Raw genomic sequence first — 15,968 nt, 5'->3', positions numbered from 1 at the left:
CAAAAATATACCTAAAAATTGTACTTACAGTAAGTACAGTACTTTAGTAAATGCACTTATAGTTAGCCTACTTTCCACATGGGTGAATGAATTTCCCTTCAGCGTTGTGTGTCGTCATGCCATTGCAGCCCAGAGGATCCAAGTCCATGAGAGCATGGTCAAAATCCTGATGGAGCTGAAGATGGGATACAAGGTCCAGCTGAGAGGGAAGTCCGAAGACAAGGTACTGGAGCTCGTGTGGGTTTCAACCCGGGTTCCATTTTGTAAAAAGAAACAGAGGGGGGACATTCCCTTCACCACTTAAAGGGAAACTTCACCCTTTTTGCAAAACAATATTATGTTGATGTTTAGAAGATTTAGAACACTTTCCTGGGGGCCTTTATGTGTGTAATATGTGGTTTTAGATATTTTAGATTTTAGCAGTGAGCCCAGTGTCTCTGATGTCATGGAAACTGGGCTCACTTACTTCCTGGACTACATGTTGTCCCCAGGAAAGTGTTCTAAATCTTCTAAACATCATTAACATATATTTTTTTTGCAAAAAGGGTGAAGTGTCCCTTTAAGCCCTTTAATTAGTTCTCCATTCATTGTCAATGGCATTTTTAATTTGTTTGTTCAGACAACACAGACATTAAAGCTGTATATAGTGGGTATGCGCGTGACATCATCATCATACCCGGAAGTTATGCGGGAACGCCTGAGTGGCAAAAAAAACTACTTTTCTGGCCTTGATAGCCCTTACATCCAAACAGAAAAGTCAATCTGATTGCATTAAATGATGTTAAACGACATTAAATTCACTTTGCCACTCGATTTCCCATTCACTTTATGCATGCGCATACCCTCTATATAGGAGGGGCTAGCGCCCCTCAAAAATAATATCGTCATACATTATGCCCAAACGGTTATGGTCTATTGTAATACATTTAAATTACATTATATTCAAACGTAACTGCCACGCAAATGAGTCAAAGTTTGAGTCCATCGTATACCGTTTGTGCTAGATATGCTGTGGCTTGTGGAGTGAGATTGTGTGTGTGTGTGTGTGTGTGTGTGTGTGTGTGTGTGTGTGTGTGTGTGTGTGGTGTCTTCAGGGAGCACTGACCTACTGGCTCACCGGAAGAGACGGATTCAACAAACCTCTCCCTGTTCCTCCAAATTTCAAGAACAAGTACGACTGGCTCTTTCTTCATCTCACATTTATACAACAATGTATTGTCCCCTTTCCCTGACTTCACCCCTCCGTGTGATCACATCGACCCGTGGCTCTCAAACCTTTTCAGGTCAAGGACCCCCAAAATGGATATGTATTTTATTTGACCACGGACACCCACCTGAAAAGGTTATGTGCCAGGGACCACCAGAAGAGAAGATTTATGTAAAACAAACTAAATAAAAAGTGCTCAAACTGGGGGAAAGTATATACAGTTTGGAGGGGGTACAGCATTGTGTAAACAGTAGCACCAATCTTTTGCAGTCACCATGGGACAAATATTCTTTTCTCAAAACTATTTAAATAGTGTACATAGTGGAAGAATGCATATCAAACTGGGGGTCACTGCTGGCCCAAGACTTGCATTGCATCCATACAAAATGATGAGCAAAACTTAAAATGACTCGTTTTCAAAGAGACTGTTGCTGTGATTAACCACTCAAGCCCTATGTACTTTGCTGTAGGATGAATAGGGAAAATAGAGTAGACTGTCTTATCTATCTTCCAAGTTCACAAATGCATCGCATCAACATGATGTGCTGTGAGCTTGTAGATCTTCTATTGTCACTGTTTTTCAAACACACCAGAATCACATTTGGCACCTTCTAATTGCAACTGCTGCTATGAATCTCTCAACCCCTAACCTACTGTAATTCCCTACAACCGTGCGTGCGTGAGATTTGTTGATGTCTTTCAATCTGTCCCCACAGGCAAGCGGCCCAAAAGCAGCAGATGGCTGAGATAGCAAGCTCCAAGAAAAAGAGACTTCAACAACTTGCGAAGAAGAATAAATGAGGTAATGTATAACATTTTGCATTGTTAGTCAATAACAAAACTCACTTCTTCTACTTCTTGTCTCCACCAGACGAAGGCATGGGGAGAGTATATGTTTTGCACTCTGTCCGTCCGTCTGTTAACAGCTAATCTCCGGCACGCATGCTAACCCGGTCGATGCCAAACTTTGCACACACACTCCCTGGATGCCATGGTGCTTATCTATGAGCAATAGAGCACCGAAGTCCTGACATCACTCGCTCATCCCCTCGATTCCCTGGTTCACGGAAGTCATTTCTCTATGGAGATTAACATGGGGTCATCTTAAAATCGTTTCATATACTGTAAGCATTGTGGTCCAAAAATAAACAAGCTGTCTCTGCGTTATTGTCAGGTGTCACTGTATCGTTTGCGAGAGTCAGTCACTCATATATGATGCAGTCTGTTTCTAGCAAAAATGTAACTAATTCAGTAGCAGTAACAACCGTTTATTTTTCAAACACAGTTCTTATATGAGGCAATCTAAAATCCCCCTATGAGGATTACAATGCAAATAAAAAGTACATGAAACGGTCGATTTGCGCCCTCTACCGATATTGACGTCAGACTTCGGTGCTCTATAAAGATGACATTATTGTCCTTTAAAATTACCTCCATGACAACGCTATTCATCCATAGCAATGATGTACCAACTACAAATAATGGGATTTATGTTTTGTTTTTCAGTCCCCAGTCAAAAGGACTTAATTAAAAGGACCCTAAAGCACGTGTTGGAGAGGCTGTGAGGAGGATCCATCCACATGGATTAAGCAAAATAAAATCTCACAACTGAAAATGTTTGCATGACCAAGTCCTTAAATATGTGATTTGTTAGACGTCATGAAAGGAGCCGCCCCACACACTAGCACTGATTCCTAAACAATCAATACAATATGTAAAATGATGCGTTAGTATTGTCCCCGCTGTCAACCAGCTGGAAGAAATCGCAGATTGAGGCTTTAACCTTTGCTTTCATATGAAATATCCGACCGAGACTATTACAGATTTTATGGAAGATGCTTCAGAAATCAGAACATATTGCTAGTTTGACCAAATCAAATGCTCTCAAATAATAACCGAAAATACGATCTGCAAGCTCTCAAGCCCTCTTTGCGAGTTGTTGCCGTTGCATTGAGAGCATGTTTTCGCTGTGCAACATGCCTCCAAAGAAGACATGATGATGGCTTCTATGGAATCAAAAAGACTGAAATCAGTCGTGGCGACTGAGAACTTTAATCCATGCATCCATAATGTCCAGTGGTGGAAACTATAACTAACTGGAAAGTACAAGTATTTCCAATTTACTTTTACTTCTACTCAGAGACATAATATGTCTCTGAGAAGTAAAAGTATATCCAGGGAGTGTGTGTTGAGTTTTAAAACTAGCCAAACATAGCCACTTGTCAAACAATAGTTTAAGGTTTTACAAACTAAAATGGCCATGACGATGATGTGGCTTCATCACATAAAACAAAAGTGAAATATATAAGACGTTAACGCAAAGGAAAGCCTAGGCTTTGTAAAGACTGGTCAGTATAACAACTAACATAATTCAATTGCCAGAATGTACACGGACCTGGTTGGACGGTTCATTACAAGAAAGGTCAAGCTCGTTTGTACTGCATGTACTAAATCGACTGATAAAGGGTCCAATTGGTTACATTTGCACTCATGTAACAAACAGGTAACAAAACGTTTTTTAAGGTAGACCACAGTCACCACACCAATGCAACTCATTGAGTTGCATTGGTGTGGTTTACCGTAAAAAAAGTTTTGTCCAAACCCAACCCTTTGGTGTGGTTTGGGCTTAAAACTCCAATCAGATTCTGACTGACGGTGTTGTCAAACTACTCATGGGAGATTAAACTGATTAAGTACTTGATTGATTGAAGAAGTATATTTTGGTGCTACATTTGCTCAAGTAGTATTTCTAAACAGGATTGTGAATGGCTTGATTCTCTGTTGTGATTCTAAACTTAAAATAATTGATATAAATATTTTTGGAAATCTCTATCTATGCTATGTCCTATAATAATATTAAAGTTAACATATTTTACAGTATATTGTGTTTTTCATGTCATTGTGTTTCCATTGCTGTGGGGGGGGGGGAAGAGAAATTAGAAATAGGCTATGTGAGATCCTTAAAGGGACACTTCACCCTTTTTGCAAAAATAAAAAGAATATGTTAATGACGTTTAGAAGATTTAGAACACTTTCATGGGGGTCTTTGTGTGTGTAATATGTGGTTTAGATTTTTAGATTCTAGCAGTGAGTCCAGTGTCTCTGATGTCATGGACACTGGGCTCACTTCCTTCCTGCAGGACTACAATTCCCATAATGCTTTGGTGCACTGTTCCTCCTTGTGGCACCTCACGTATTAGAAGGACAATATCAGTCATCAACCAAGAATAGGTGTTTTCGATTAGAAGTTACAATGGGTTGCGTTACGCCCCCCTAGTGAGACCTTTCACTGTCGGGTGTAAAAAAGATGTTGGCTTGATGGCCCGGGTATCGGAGGAGACCCGAGGCTTTCTTCACCCTCCCAATGACTGATTGTGGGGGTTAGCAGAGATGGAGTACTTGTAGAGAGGCTGGGGAATTGGGAATTGGCTATACTAAATTGGGACTTGAAGGGGAGAAAATGTTTTTCTTTTTTTCTTGAAGGGGCATGTTTTGCACAATAAGTCTTTTCATTATGTCTGCCCACGATCTCTTTGATTCATACAGTAGGCTACGTTTATTTACCTCAGTCACTGATACTAAATCTGATATTTTATTTTTATTTTTTCTATGAACCTGTGACTGTTATAAAACGGAAATAAAAAGATTTTGAAAAGAAAAGAAGTTACAATGGGTAATGTTTGAAGTTACAATGGGTTTCTATAGGAAGGGGGTGGGGGGGGGGGCAGTGAAAATGAATATTAAATATCTAAATACTGAATCAAGCAACTTAAAAACTGTCTGGGGTGTTCACAAAAGCCTGAGTAGACAATAAAATGATAAAAGGTTTTTTTTTCTTCCTTTTTTTAAAAGTGAACTATCACATTATAGTTTAAACTGAAGTGACATTGATAAATTCCAAATATTATCAAAGCATTCTGCAGCACCCCTGGACCTGCGTCATGGCACCCTAGGGTGAGAACCACTGCACTAGAGGAAAGGTCATGGGATCAGTCTTCTGTAGAACAGTAAATGCCATGACACGGAAGGATGGACGGACCGGTTAGAAAGCTTGATGGAGGGGAAAGGAACTGGTTGGAATAACGTGTTCCTTCCACACGCTACGTCCAACCGGGGAAACGCCCTGTCAGGTTAAAAGAAGCAGCTTGGACTTCCTCATGCATGGAAGGGAGCATGAGCTATCGTTAATTAAATCAACGTGAAAATGAAAACTAGAATAAAAAAATAAAACACTTTTAGGTGACGGAAATAATTTCGTTTAATGAAATAAATGTAATTTTGACCAATCTGTATGGTAAGGTATGCCAATACAATATAACTTGTCTCACTGCTCTTCAAGTGAGACAAACTAAACTAAAACTAAAATCACAAAACATGTCCTTTGTTTTAGACTCAAGTATAATTTGGCTGTGCCAGTTTCAAGCCCTGTTAAAGCCCTGTGCCTCAAAGCTTCACTAATAGTGAAAATAACCGATCTACGATCTCACATCACATCGAGATGCATGGTGATTGTAGATGTGATCATTTCACAAATGGCACAAAATGTTAATTTTAAATTAATTTACAAACGTCTGTGTCCGTATCCACCTTAACAGAGACAGGATCAAAGTCATGCAGTGTATGACTTTTATTATGTCATATTCTTATAATTCCAGATGGTTCTACGCTATAAGACAGCCTTCACGTCATGCACAGAAGCCACAGATTCAGCCACTGTTTTGCTAGAGACTGTGGCAATGTGACCCGCCTGGAGGTGAACACGGTGTTTAACACCACAGAGTGGTGTCAACAAGAGAGAATCATGACTCGACTGTTTCCTATCAACACTTTGTTCAAAATGGAGTGAGTAAAGAGAGATGCACTATATGACACAACAAAAAACATTACTTCATATCCTGGGCTCTACACACCCTCCGCCAACCTAGTCCCCATATATGGGGGACATGGGGAGAGCAACGGACTTGAACTCAAGCTTCCTTCATGCCCGAGTGTCCAAGTTGCTCCTTTACACCTAACAGGGGGGAGTTTCCATGGTTGGACGTAGCGCGTGGAAGGAACACGTTATTCCAACCAGTTCCTTTCCCCTCTATCAGGCGCCCCGGCTGGCTAGGGGGAGGCAGTTTAGAGACCAGGATTACTGCATGTTTTTTGTGAGGGTACCTAGTAGGTACCCTACTACCTACCCTAGGGGACACGGGGAGAAAATGCAAACTCCACACAGAAAGGCCCTTTCGCCAACCCCGCCTCGGGTATGGGCACTGATGACGCGGAGGAGGAAACACGCCGCCAGCACCTACAGCGTCCCGAGCGGGAATCGAACCCAGGACCTTCTAGCTGGGAGGCTACAGCACTACCAACTGTGCCACTGTGTCCCCTGGGGGGGACTTGTTTTCAAAGTGGTCCTATTTAAGGGGGGCATGCGTGTTGGTCTGGAGCTCTCCTTTAACGAGACGCTCCCGCACGCAACCCCAACCAGGCAAACAATGCCAGCTGACTGGCAGCCACACACGGCTCCTATTAATTAGCCTGGTGATGAGGAGGGCATTGCGTTGCTAGGGGCAACCTGCCAAGCTCAAGCCACTACATTGGTAAAAGAGAGTTATCTTTATACTTTAATTTGTTTGTTCAGACTGGACACCGTATATTAATGAATGTAAATACCGGTACACCGGATTTAGCATAGGCTGGGTATTGCACACAGCCTCACGATAAATACGTATTAGGATACAGAGGCCGCGATACAATTATTGTATTGATACGTTTATTTTGAATAATGACCATGTCCTACTAAATTTACTTTTGCAGAGTCCTAGACCACCGATGGCCGTTGTTTTTTGACCAATATATTGTCAGAAAATTGTCAGAAAAAATCTATTTGAAAAACAACAAATAAATACAAATAAATAATGCTTTAATGGATAAATGCAAAATATTTAATCATTAATAAATGCAAATAAAATATTTTCAATTTGTTTTGGTGCAACTCATGTCTCAGACACACACGGACACACCATAGCTTATATTTTCTTTTTTTTTAAAGGACATAAGATCTGAATCTTATTGGAGTTAGCTGGCACTTTTTAACAAAACAATAATTAATCTCATTTGATATGTGATGCATTGATGGATATGTTTGCATTTAATTTAAACCCCTTAAAATGATTGGGTGAAGCATGCAGGATTGAGCTCTTATTCAAGGCATCATTCGATTGGAAGGTGTGGAAAAAAAATTAACTGAATGCACCTGAGAGCCGGCACCGACAGACGGCTAAAATAGCCTATGGCTTGATGTCTTTTTCACATGCCTGGCGTTTTCAGGTAGCTCTCCACCAAACAAACCGCTAAAGAATACTACAGACTGTAAAGGTCACTCTCCACTCTCAGGTGCTGAATGCACCTGAGAGCCGACAAACGGCTACTATGATACTAAAATTAGCCCATGGCTTGATGTCTTACTTGTGCCTTGTATTTAGCAATATTAAGAAGAAAGAGGGGTTTAATTACTATTCCATTCAATATCGCTACACTTTGGTCTATTGATAAATGTGTGTATTCTCTGTGTTCATGTCAAGGTATGGGTTTGTACAAATATGTAAATGTCCATGTATTTGCCAGAGAATCACTGTTTACTTATTTATATCCATATTAATAAAAATATTTCCTTAAAAATGTACATTTCTTTGCTAAATAGTTAACTCTACCGATTTTAAATAATTGAATTGTATCGTATCGCCATGAATGAACAAATATCGTCCATGTACAGTATCATATCGTCAACCATGTATTGTGATACGTATCGTATCGCTGTTAAAATGTACCATTACACCCCTACTTTGGGGACCTTTAGTGTGAGCCAGTAGCTACAAACGTCGGATGCATCTTTGCATCTTCATGTCGCTGCTGGCTTCCGCTGAAAATGAATGGTGGCCTGTGTCTTTGCGGCTGCCATTGTGAACACAACAGTAGTAGGCCTCTCTTTTTTAGGTCTAGTATGAGTTACATGGTGTGACTTGAGATTGCCCATTGTAGCAAACCACTTCCCGCACTGGACGCAGCAAAAGGGCTTCTCTCCAGTGTGACTTCGTTGATGTGCTTTTAGATAAGTCATCTGAGCGAACTTTCTCCCACACTGGTCGCAGCCGTGAGGCTTCTCTCCGGTATGAGAAACCAAGTGTCTTCTGAGATTTGTCCTGAAGTTGAACCTTTTCTCACACTGGTCACAGCCGTAAAACTTCTCTGCACTGTGTACCGTCTTGTGTAGTTTGAGACTTGCATTTGTGCTGAACCTTTTCTCACACTGGTCACAGCCATAAGGCTTCTCTCCCGTGTGAATTCTGTGGTGTACTTTGAGATGAGCTAAAGCCTTGAACTTCTTCCCACATTGGTCACAGCAGTAAGGCTTCTCTAAATTGTGAGTTTTCAGGTGTTTTTTGAAATTGGTCAACGCAGCGAACTCCTTCCCACACTGGTCACAGTGGTAGGGCTCCTGTCCAGCGTGAATCCTCCTGTGTTCGTCGAACAGAGATGTTTCGTTGAACGTTTTCCCGCACTCGTCACACGTGAAACGTTTCTCTCCGGTGTGCACTCTGATGTGAGCCACGAGGTGTTGCCTTTGTCTGAAGCTTGCCCCGCATTGGTCACAGTGGTACGGTTTCTCTCCGGTGTGAATCCTCTTGTGCGTTTTGAGATAACTGGTGAATTTAAACGTTTCCCCACACTGGTCACAGCTGTACGGTCTCTCTCCGGTGTGAATCAGCCGGTGTGCTTTGAGGTAAGACTTATTATTGAACCTTTTCCCACAGTCTGCACATTGGTGGGGCTTCTCTCCAGTGTGAATTCCCCGGTGTAATTTTAAGCTACCCAGTTGAGCGAACCTTTTCCCACATTCGGCACATTGGTGGGGCTTCTCTCCGGTGTGGACACGACGATGTAATTTAAGGCTTGCGCCCTGAGCAAAACTCTTCCCGCATGTTTCGCAGCGGTACGGCCTCACTCCGGTGTGAATCCTCTTGTGGTGTCTGAGGTTAGATCTGTGTGAGAATGTTTTCCCACATTGTTCACAGCAGGGCTTAGTGTGTCTTTTCTGGTGAAACCGCAGTTTCGCGATCTGAGTGAACCTTTGCCCACACTCGTCACAGCCATAAGGTCTTTCTGTGGTACTGTGGATGTCGCGCTTGTGTCTTTTCAAGAGCTCACGCCGAGCGAAACGCCTCCCACATATATCACAGCCGAATGGCCTCTCTCCGGTGTGAATCGTCAGGTGGTCCACGAGGCTAGCTTTTCTAGTGAATCTTTGCCCACATTGGTCACAGCCGTGGCGCCGTTCTGTGTTAACCGAGGACAGGACTGGACGGGTACCTGAGGTAGAAAACACAGAGCTGATAAGAGTTAGGTTCATTTCATTACAAAACAACGGTGTTGATTTTGACAGTCAATTTTGATTTCGTTTTAGTCTTTTGAATACGATTGAATATTTTATTCATCTGAAATGTTTTAGTTTGTTGTAGACTAAATAGATTTTAGTCGACTAAGTCTACAGACTAAAATGTATGCATGTTGTCGAGTTGCGACACATTGTGAGCTTGCAGATCTGTTATTTTCAAGTGCAACCGAACATAAAATGACTGTTATGACTAAACTGTCTTTTAGTTCTACTGGATCTCTTCTCCACTAATCGCCCCTAACATTTTAGTCTAGCTTTTATTTGTTGATGAAATTATGAATATATTTAGTCTTGTTTTAGCCATCGCAGCTTAGTTTTTATTTAGTTTTCGTCAGTGAAAAAAGGTGGTTAACGAAAAAAATGTTGTCATTGGTTTAGTCAACTGCAATTCTGAAATATGTTTTCATAGAGTTTTATTCTGTTATTCTCCGTTTCTTTATAAAGAAACAGAGAGCATGCAACTTACCAAGGTCCTGGTGGTCTCCCTGTTCCTTCTGTTTAATAGAGTCAGGTGCCAGGTGCAGTCTGGACTCCGTAGACGGACCTGGAATGATATGATAACAATATCAGACACTGGGGCCACGGTGGCGCAGTCGGTAAGAAGGTCTGGGACCTTCTTGCCTCAAGGCAAGAAGGTCGGGGGGGCTGGGGGGTTGGGGGGGCGCGGCTCACAGGAATTAGTCCCCACAGACCTGTGCATTAAGCAAAGCCTGAGTAAAACACTACACACCTGTTCTGTGTAGCTTTATCACCGGTTGTTTCAACATGGTGGTCTGCTTCACTGCTACAACTCTGTTCTTCACCCTGTTGTTAGGCCTGGGTGTCAGTTGTCTTTTTAAATGCTCTGGATCGAAAGAAAGAAAGAAAGAAAGAAAGAAAGAAAGAAATTACAATAATAATAAAGAATTGGCCGCAAGTTGGCCGAAAGTTTAGTCCAATCAGGCAGTAAAGTCATTGATTGATTGATTGAGGCTTTTATGATGTTCTTATTGACAGAAATTCACATACGTATCCTGTGTAACTTGATCACTGGTTTCAACATGGTGGTCTGCATCACTGCTACAACTCTGTTCTTCACACTCTGATGGAAGACTTTAGGATGGATGTCGTTAGAGCTGGATGTCAAATGTTGTTTTAACAGCCCCGGGTCTAAAAAAGAAATACAATAGAAAATATTAATAATAATAACAACATAAACAGCCCCAGATCATTCTAATCTTGCATTAAAGCCCTCAATAATGTTGATCAAAAACATAAGTATGTGTATTGCAGTGATATGCAGCTAGCGAGGATTGAACCCCACTCTCCCACTGGCCTCAACCAATCGCGCCAATAGGGCTGAGCCCGATTGTTAGGGCTGTCGTCTCATATAAGAGACAACAGCCCTACCAATCGGTAGGGCTGTCTGTAGCCCTACCGATCGGTAGCCCCCCCCACCCTTTCTGAATTCCCAAACACTTTTCCTTTATATCGCGTCAAATAAGAACTGTGTTCCAAAAATAAACAAATGATCCCGGTGGTTTGACTCATATGGATATGAAGAATCAACTGATGGTGAGAAAACACAAATGATTAGTCTCGCCGTATTAAATGACTAGGCAGCGGTCCTGGAGTACACTTTTCGACACCAGATGGTAATGTAGACGGTCAATGAGTTAACAGACAGACAGACAGACAGACAAGACAGGCAAATTGAACTTTACAGAACTAGGCCAACGCCAGTTGGGAATTATGCCCTTTAGTTATTATGCTCGTTGTCAGAGTCAGTGCCGTACCCATTATCACAGTACTTATTTACATAGGACAGTGTATAACATCAGTACTAAGGCCTGACTCACACCTTCACAACAGATTGATGTATAGCTGATGCATGAGACTTATTGACTGATGCAAGCTCACAATGCATTTCCAATGGGAGTCACATGGTTTGACACAACATTTGTGTTGTATGAGGGGGTGGGGGGCAGTCGAAACACAGCCGAAAGCCGTACAACACAAATGTTGTTTCAAACCATGTGACTTCCATTGGAAATGCATTGGGGCAAGATGTAAACAAACCCTTTCTTTACATCTAGCATGCATCAATGTTGTATGCTAGATCGAAAGGTGTGAGTCAGGCCTTAGACATTCAGATCATATTCATTAAAGTTATAATAAAACAACACATACCAAGTCTGTGTAACTTGATCACTGGTTTCAACATGGTGGTCTGCATCACTGCTACAACTCTGTTCTTCCTTTTCTGATGGAAGACTTTAGGATGGATGTCGTCAGACTCAGGCCTGGGTGTCAAATGTTTTTTGAGATGATCTGGATCTAAAGGGGGGAAAAGAAAGAAAGAAACAATTAAAAAACGTATAGAACAATGATTAATCCAAAAACTGATTAACCTTCAGTAAAAAAATCTTCAGAAAAAATCTGGTCCCATGAAATCTGTGCCCATGTCCATTATTCCATTTGATTTCCAAATCCGATGTAGTGGGACAGCGGAGGGCAGGGAATCAATCACCCCAGTAATCAATAAAGCTCTGATGAAAATTATCGGATTTTATTTTTACCTCTGCAAAGGTGCAGTGCACAATTCTTCAGTAGGAAGGGCTTTTATAATATCCTTGACAACTTTTAATAGCATTTGGTCGTGAGGTTGAACTGTACAAATGAACTTCTTTCTCATTATATGTGAATGTAACTTTATCAGTTATTAACGTTCAGCAAGGAGTGAAGGAATCGCGTGCCAAAATAAGTTGGCAAGTTGACAAGTTCCTATGCGGAGCACCGTGCTTCCCGACCCGGTTTCCGACCATTTCGTTTATATATAACTCTATGGTACCGATGCGCTGTTAGCTTGAATATCTGCCCATTTCGTTTATATATAACTCTATGGTACCGATGCGCTGTTAGCTTGAATATCTGCCCATTTCGTTTATATATAACTCTATGGTACCGATGCGCTGTTAGCTTGAATATCTGCCCATTTCGTTTATATATAACTCTATGGTACCGATGCGCTGTTAGCTTGAATATCTGCCCATTTCGTTTATATATAACTCTATGGTACCGATGCGCTGTTAGCTTGAATATCTGCCCATTTCGTTTATATATAACTCTATGGTACCGATGCGCTGTTAGCTTGAATATCTGCCCATTTCGGAGCAACCAGAAACACATTAGTTTCCAGTTACCCTTTATGGAGGTAGAATGGGCGGTGAAACGGTGCGAAACGCTTGGAATATAGCGAGTCCTGTAACTGTGAGGCAAAAATGAGCTACAGCCATTTGTGAATGATCGTACGGATTATACACACTCATTTACGCAGTTCATTTACACCTGATCGTAAATTGGATTTGTGAATCTGGCCCCATATACCCAGGCCTATTCATACTATTCAATACACTTTTAGGTGATAAGGTGAACTACAACATGACGTCGACGCCACGGTGGGAATCGACTCACTGCTCACCCAAACACACCTCTCGGATTTTTACCTTATCACCTAAAACTGGAGTATAAATAGGCCTTAAATGTTTACAATGAACATAGTAAAACAGTACATACCTATTGTGTATAACTTGATCTCAGCTGTTTTAACCATGGTGGTTTCCTGCAACTCTTCACACACACAGATGGAAAACGGACGGGCGTCGTCGTGTCAAACGTTTAATGAACAGCTCCGGATCTAAAACAAAAACAGAAGAATTAAAAACCAACGCCGGATCGATTAATCGGTCATTTTAAAATCATGCTTTAAAGCCCTCGAATGTTGTTGACCAAAATCACAGTGCCTTTTGGGTCCTCCTCCCCCTGACAGAGAGAGAGAGAGAGAGAGAGAGAGAGAGAGAGAGTTGTGCGGGCGCTAAGCCAAGAATGAATGAGGTGTGTGTGTGTGTGTGTGTGTGTGTGTGTGTGTGTGTGTGTGTGTGTGTGTGACGTGTGTGTGACGTGTGTGTGTGTGTGTGTGTCACTTTAAAACACATCTGGCATGATTTTAACGTCTGGCACTACAGTATCTCTCCAATCTTGTCATCTTGTCAATCATCCAAAGGACTAAAAGACCTAAGTAAGTATTTGTAAAGTAAAGTAACTATCTTTTCCACATGGTTCTCAACATCCACACACTACAGTGCATCTGTTCTGTAAACTCTTACACAGCTCAGTTGCTGTAGTGTAACATTTTGAAACCATACAGAAAAGGTTAAAAAAATGCAGTGTCATAATCTGATTGTTTCTGACAATGTTGCAACAATGCAATGTCACTATTGACCTGAAACACGGCTACATGGTTTGTGGCCATGCGGGCGTGGTTTGCTTCCCTGTTCTTTCATTGTTGAAGAGAGACAGGCTACGCTTTATAGCAGACAGATACCACCGCCGCCCAGCGTCCGCTTCAAGCTATTTCCTGGTTTTCTGAACAGTGAACATAACTCACTCACTCCAGAGGGCCACTATATTTCCACACTCACTCCAGCGGGCCACTATATTTCAACACTAACTCCAGAGAGCCACTATATTTCCACAGTCACTCCAGAGGGCCACTATATTTCAACACTAACTCCAGAGGGCCACTATATTTCAACACTAACTCCAGGGGGCCACTATATTTCCACACTCACTAGAGGGCCACTACATTTCCACACTCACTCCAGAGGGCCAGTACATTTCCACACTCACTCCAGAGGGCCACTATATTTCAACACCAACTCCAGAGGGCCACTATATTTCCACACTCACTAGAGGGCCACTACATTTCCACACTCACTCCAGAGGGCCAGTACATTTCCACACTCACTCCAGAAGGCCACATTGCATATACTGTCAGGCAGCAATCTCCTTATTTTAATGCCCTACTTCGTTATTCTATATCACACAAAAGTAGCAGAAATTTGCTCTTTTCAATTGGAATCCTGAATTACCATTAGCCCTTGTAATAAATTGTGTTGCAGATTAAATTTGTTTTTAGATTCCATGCATTACTTCATATACCCGTTTGACAGTCACAGCACTGTCATTAGTGTTGTGTAAATTTATAAATGTTTTTTGTTATTTGTTTTATTTTTTTGCCTTGGAGGCCTCTGAGGGCCCCCTAGGGGTCCCGGACCCCCTGTTGAAGACCCAGGGCTGCTTTACAGTAAGACACTTGACAGGTATTATGAAATATCTTTCTTACAGGTCAGTATATAGTAGCTACTTGTAAAGACAAAGTCCAATAGTAGGCCTATACTGTTAGTCTGTTCTACAACGACGGGACAAACATCATGTTTTTACATTTATCCAGAAACAGGAAAATAAACCCATCAATTATCATTCCAGGAAATAGACAGCACGTAACATGGACTTGTCTAGAAGCATATGTAGCAACATGGAAAACAACAAGAATTCTCTCAAGTCAACCTCAAATGTCAAGATCCCCCACTCTAACAATACACATATGGCACTGTTAACCATCTGATACTCACGGATAAATCTCACTGCTCCAAGGTTTGGACGAAGACTAAACTACTGGATTTGACACAGATTCCCGTGACCCTATAACTGACTAGAGTTGTCACACACAGTGGCTAGCTCAGGATTCAGGAAGTGAAGCTTTTACTAACTGGTCTAATGCAGTACCAAAGCCCGTCACTAGAGGGCAATCGTGAATCATGAATAGCACCCGGGCCCGTATATAAAGTCCATCACTCTCCTTTTCCTCGTGAACTGTACAATACTATTAATAGTAAATAATAGTAAATACTTTCCTTCCACATTCGTTGCTCAGACTTTCTTCCACAAATAATACAGACATGTTTTGATTGAACAAAAATGTATATGGCATCAAAGCCACAGAAACTATCTTGCTAAATAAAGTTTCAAAATTGTATCTCAAACTTTTTTTTCCTTAATTTTTTCAGTCAATGCAAACATATAATATTTAGTAGTATAACCCACGTACACGGCACACAGCACCTTCACAGCCTTCGAGAGTTCGAGCCTTGCCTTATTATTACACCTGGTTTTGTTTTCTCTCTAATGTTGAGGAACAGAAACTAATATCCACCACAATAGTAAGCTGCTGGCTACAGGCTGAAGAGCGTGATGAGCCAGGCGCCCGGGCCCCCCTGTAGAGAGAGACCACTAGCCACTATAAACTTCTCACTCTGTCTCGACACCAAGAAGAGGTTTAGGTCAGGAGCATGTGGTTTATTTGTACATCACACTGAGCACATTGTTCTCACACGTGTCAATGAATGCACACAGTGTACCTTTTTTTAAATGACATGATATATGCAAGTAAATTCACCTTTGAAAAACATGATTGTAACAAAATGTAATTGCAACTTC

At 41.5% G+C, this 15,968-nt stretch overlaps 2 protein-coding genes across 2 annotated transcripts in view; one reads left to right on the top strand and one right to left on the bottom strand.

Moving 5' to 3' along the window:
* The window catches only part of LOC306914298 (retinal guanylyl cyclase 2-like), a gene marked incomplete at its 5' end in the record, with an annotated part of 57,445 nt that extends 54,175 nt beyond the window's left edge, over positions 1-3,270 (top strand). The window contains 4 exons of the mRNA XM_079491295.1: positions 129-223; positions 1,095-1,171; positions 1,924-2,009; positions 2,714-3,270. Coding sequence (XP_079347421.1) covers positions 129-223; positions 1,095-1,171; positions 1,924-2,008 — 257 coding nt within the window. The 3' untranslated portion in view covers position 2,009; positions 2,714-3,270. The remainder of the gene's footprint in view (positions 1-128; positions 224-1,094; positions 1,172-1,923; positions 2,010-2,713) is intronic.
* Positions 3,271-7,101: 3,831 nt separating this feature from the next.
* Positions 7,102-15,237, bottom strand: LOC306913699 (uncharacterized protein). Its single transcript, XM_079490516.1, has 7 exons — positions 15,104-15,237; positions 13,206-13,326; positions 11,820-11,966; positions 10,659-10,799; positions 10,381-10,494; positions 10,117-10,194; positions 7,102-9,565 (listed from the first exon to the last, which is right to left on the bottom strand). The coding sequence occupies exons 2-7, from the start codon at positions 13,240-13,242 to the stop codon at positions 8,097-8,099; spliced, it is 1,986 nt and encodes a 661-aa protein (XP_079346642.1). The 5' UTR covers positions 13,243-13,326; positions 15,104-15,237; the 3' UTR covers positions 7,102-8,096.
* Between the last annotated feature and the right edge of the window lie 731 nt (positions 15,238-15,968).

The sequence above is a fragment of the Electrona antarctica genome (assembly GCF_951216825.1).
Source record: "Electrona antarctica genome assembly, chromosome: 21".
NCBI lineage: Eukaryota > Metazoa > Chordata > Actinopteri > Myctophiformes > Myctophidae > Electrona > Electrona antarctica.
The sequence above is the reverse complement of the archived record's forward strand: the minus strand, read 5'-3'. Positions and strand labels throughout refer to the sequence as shown.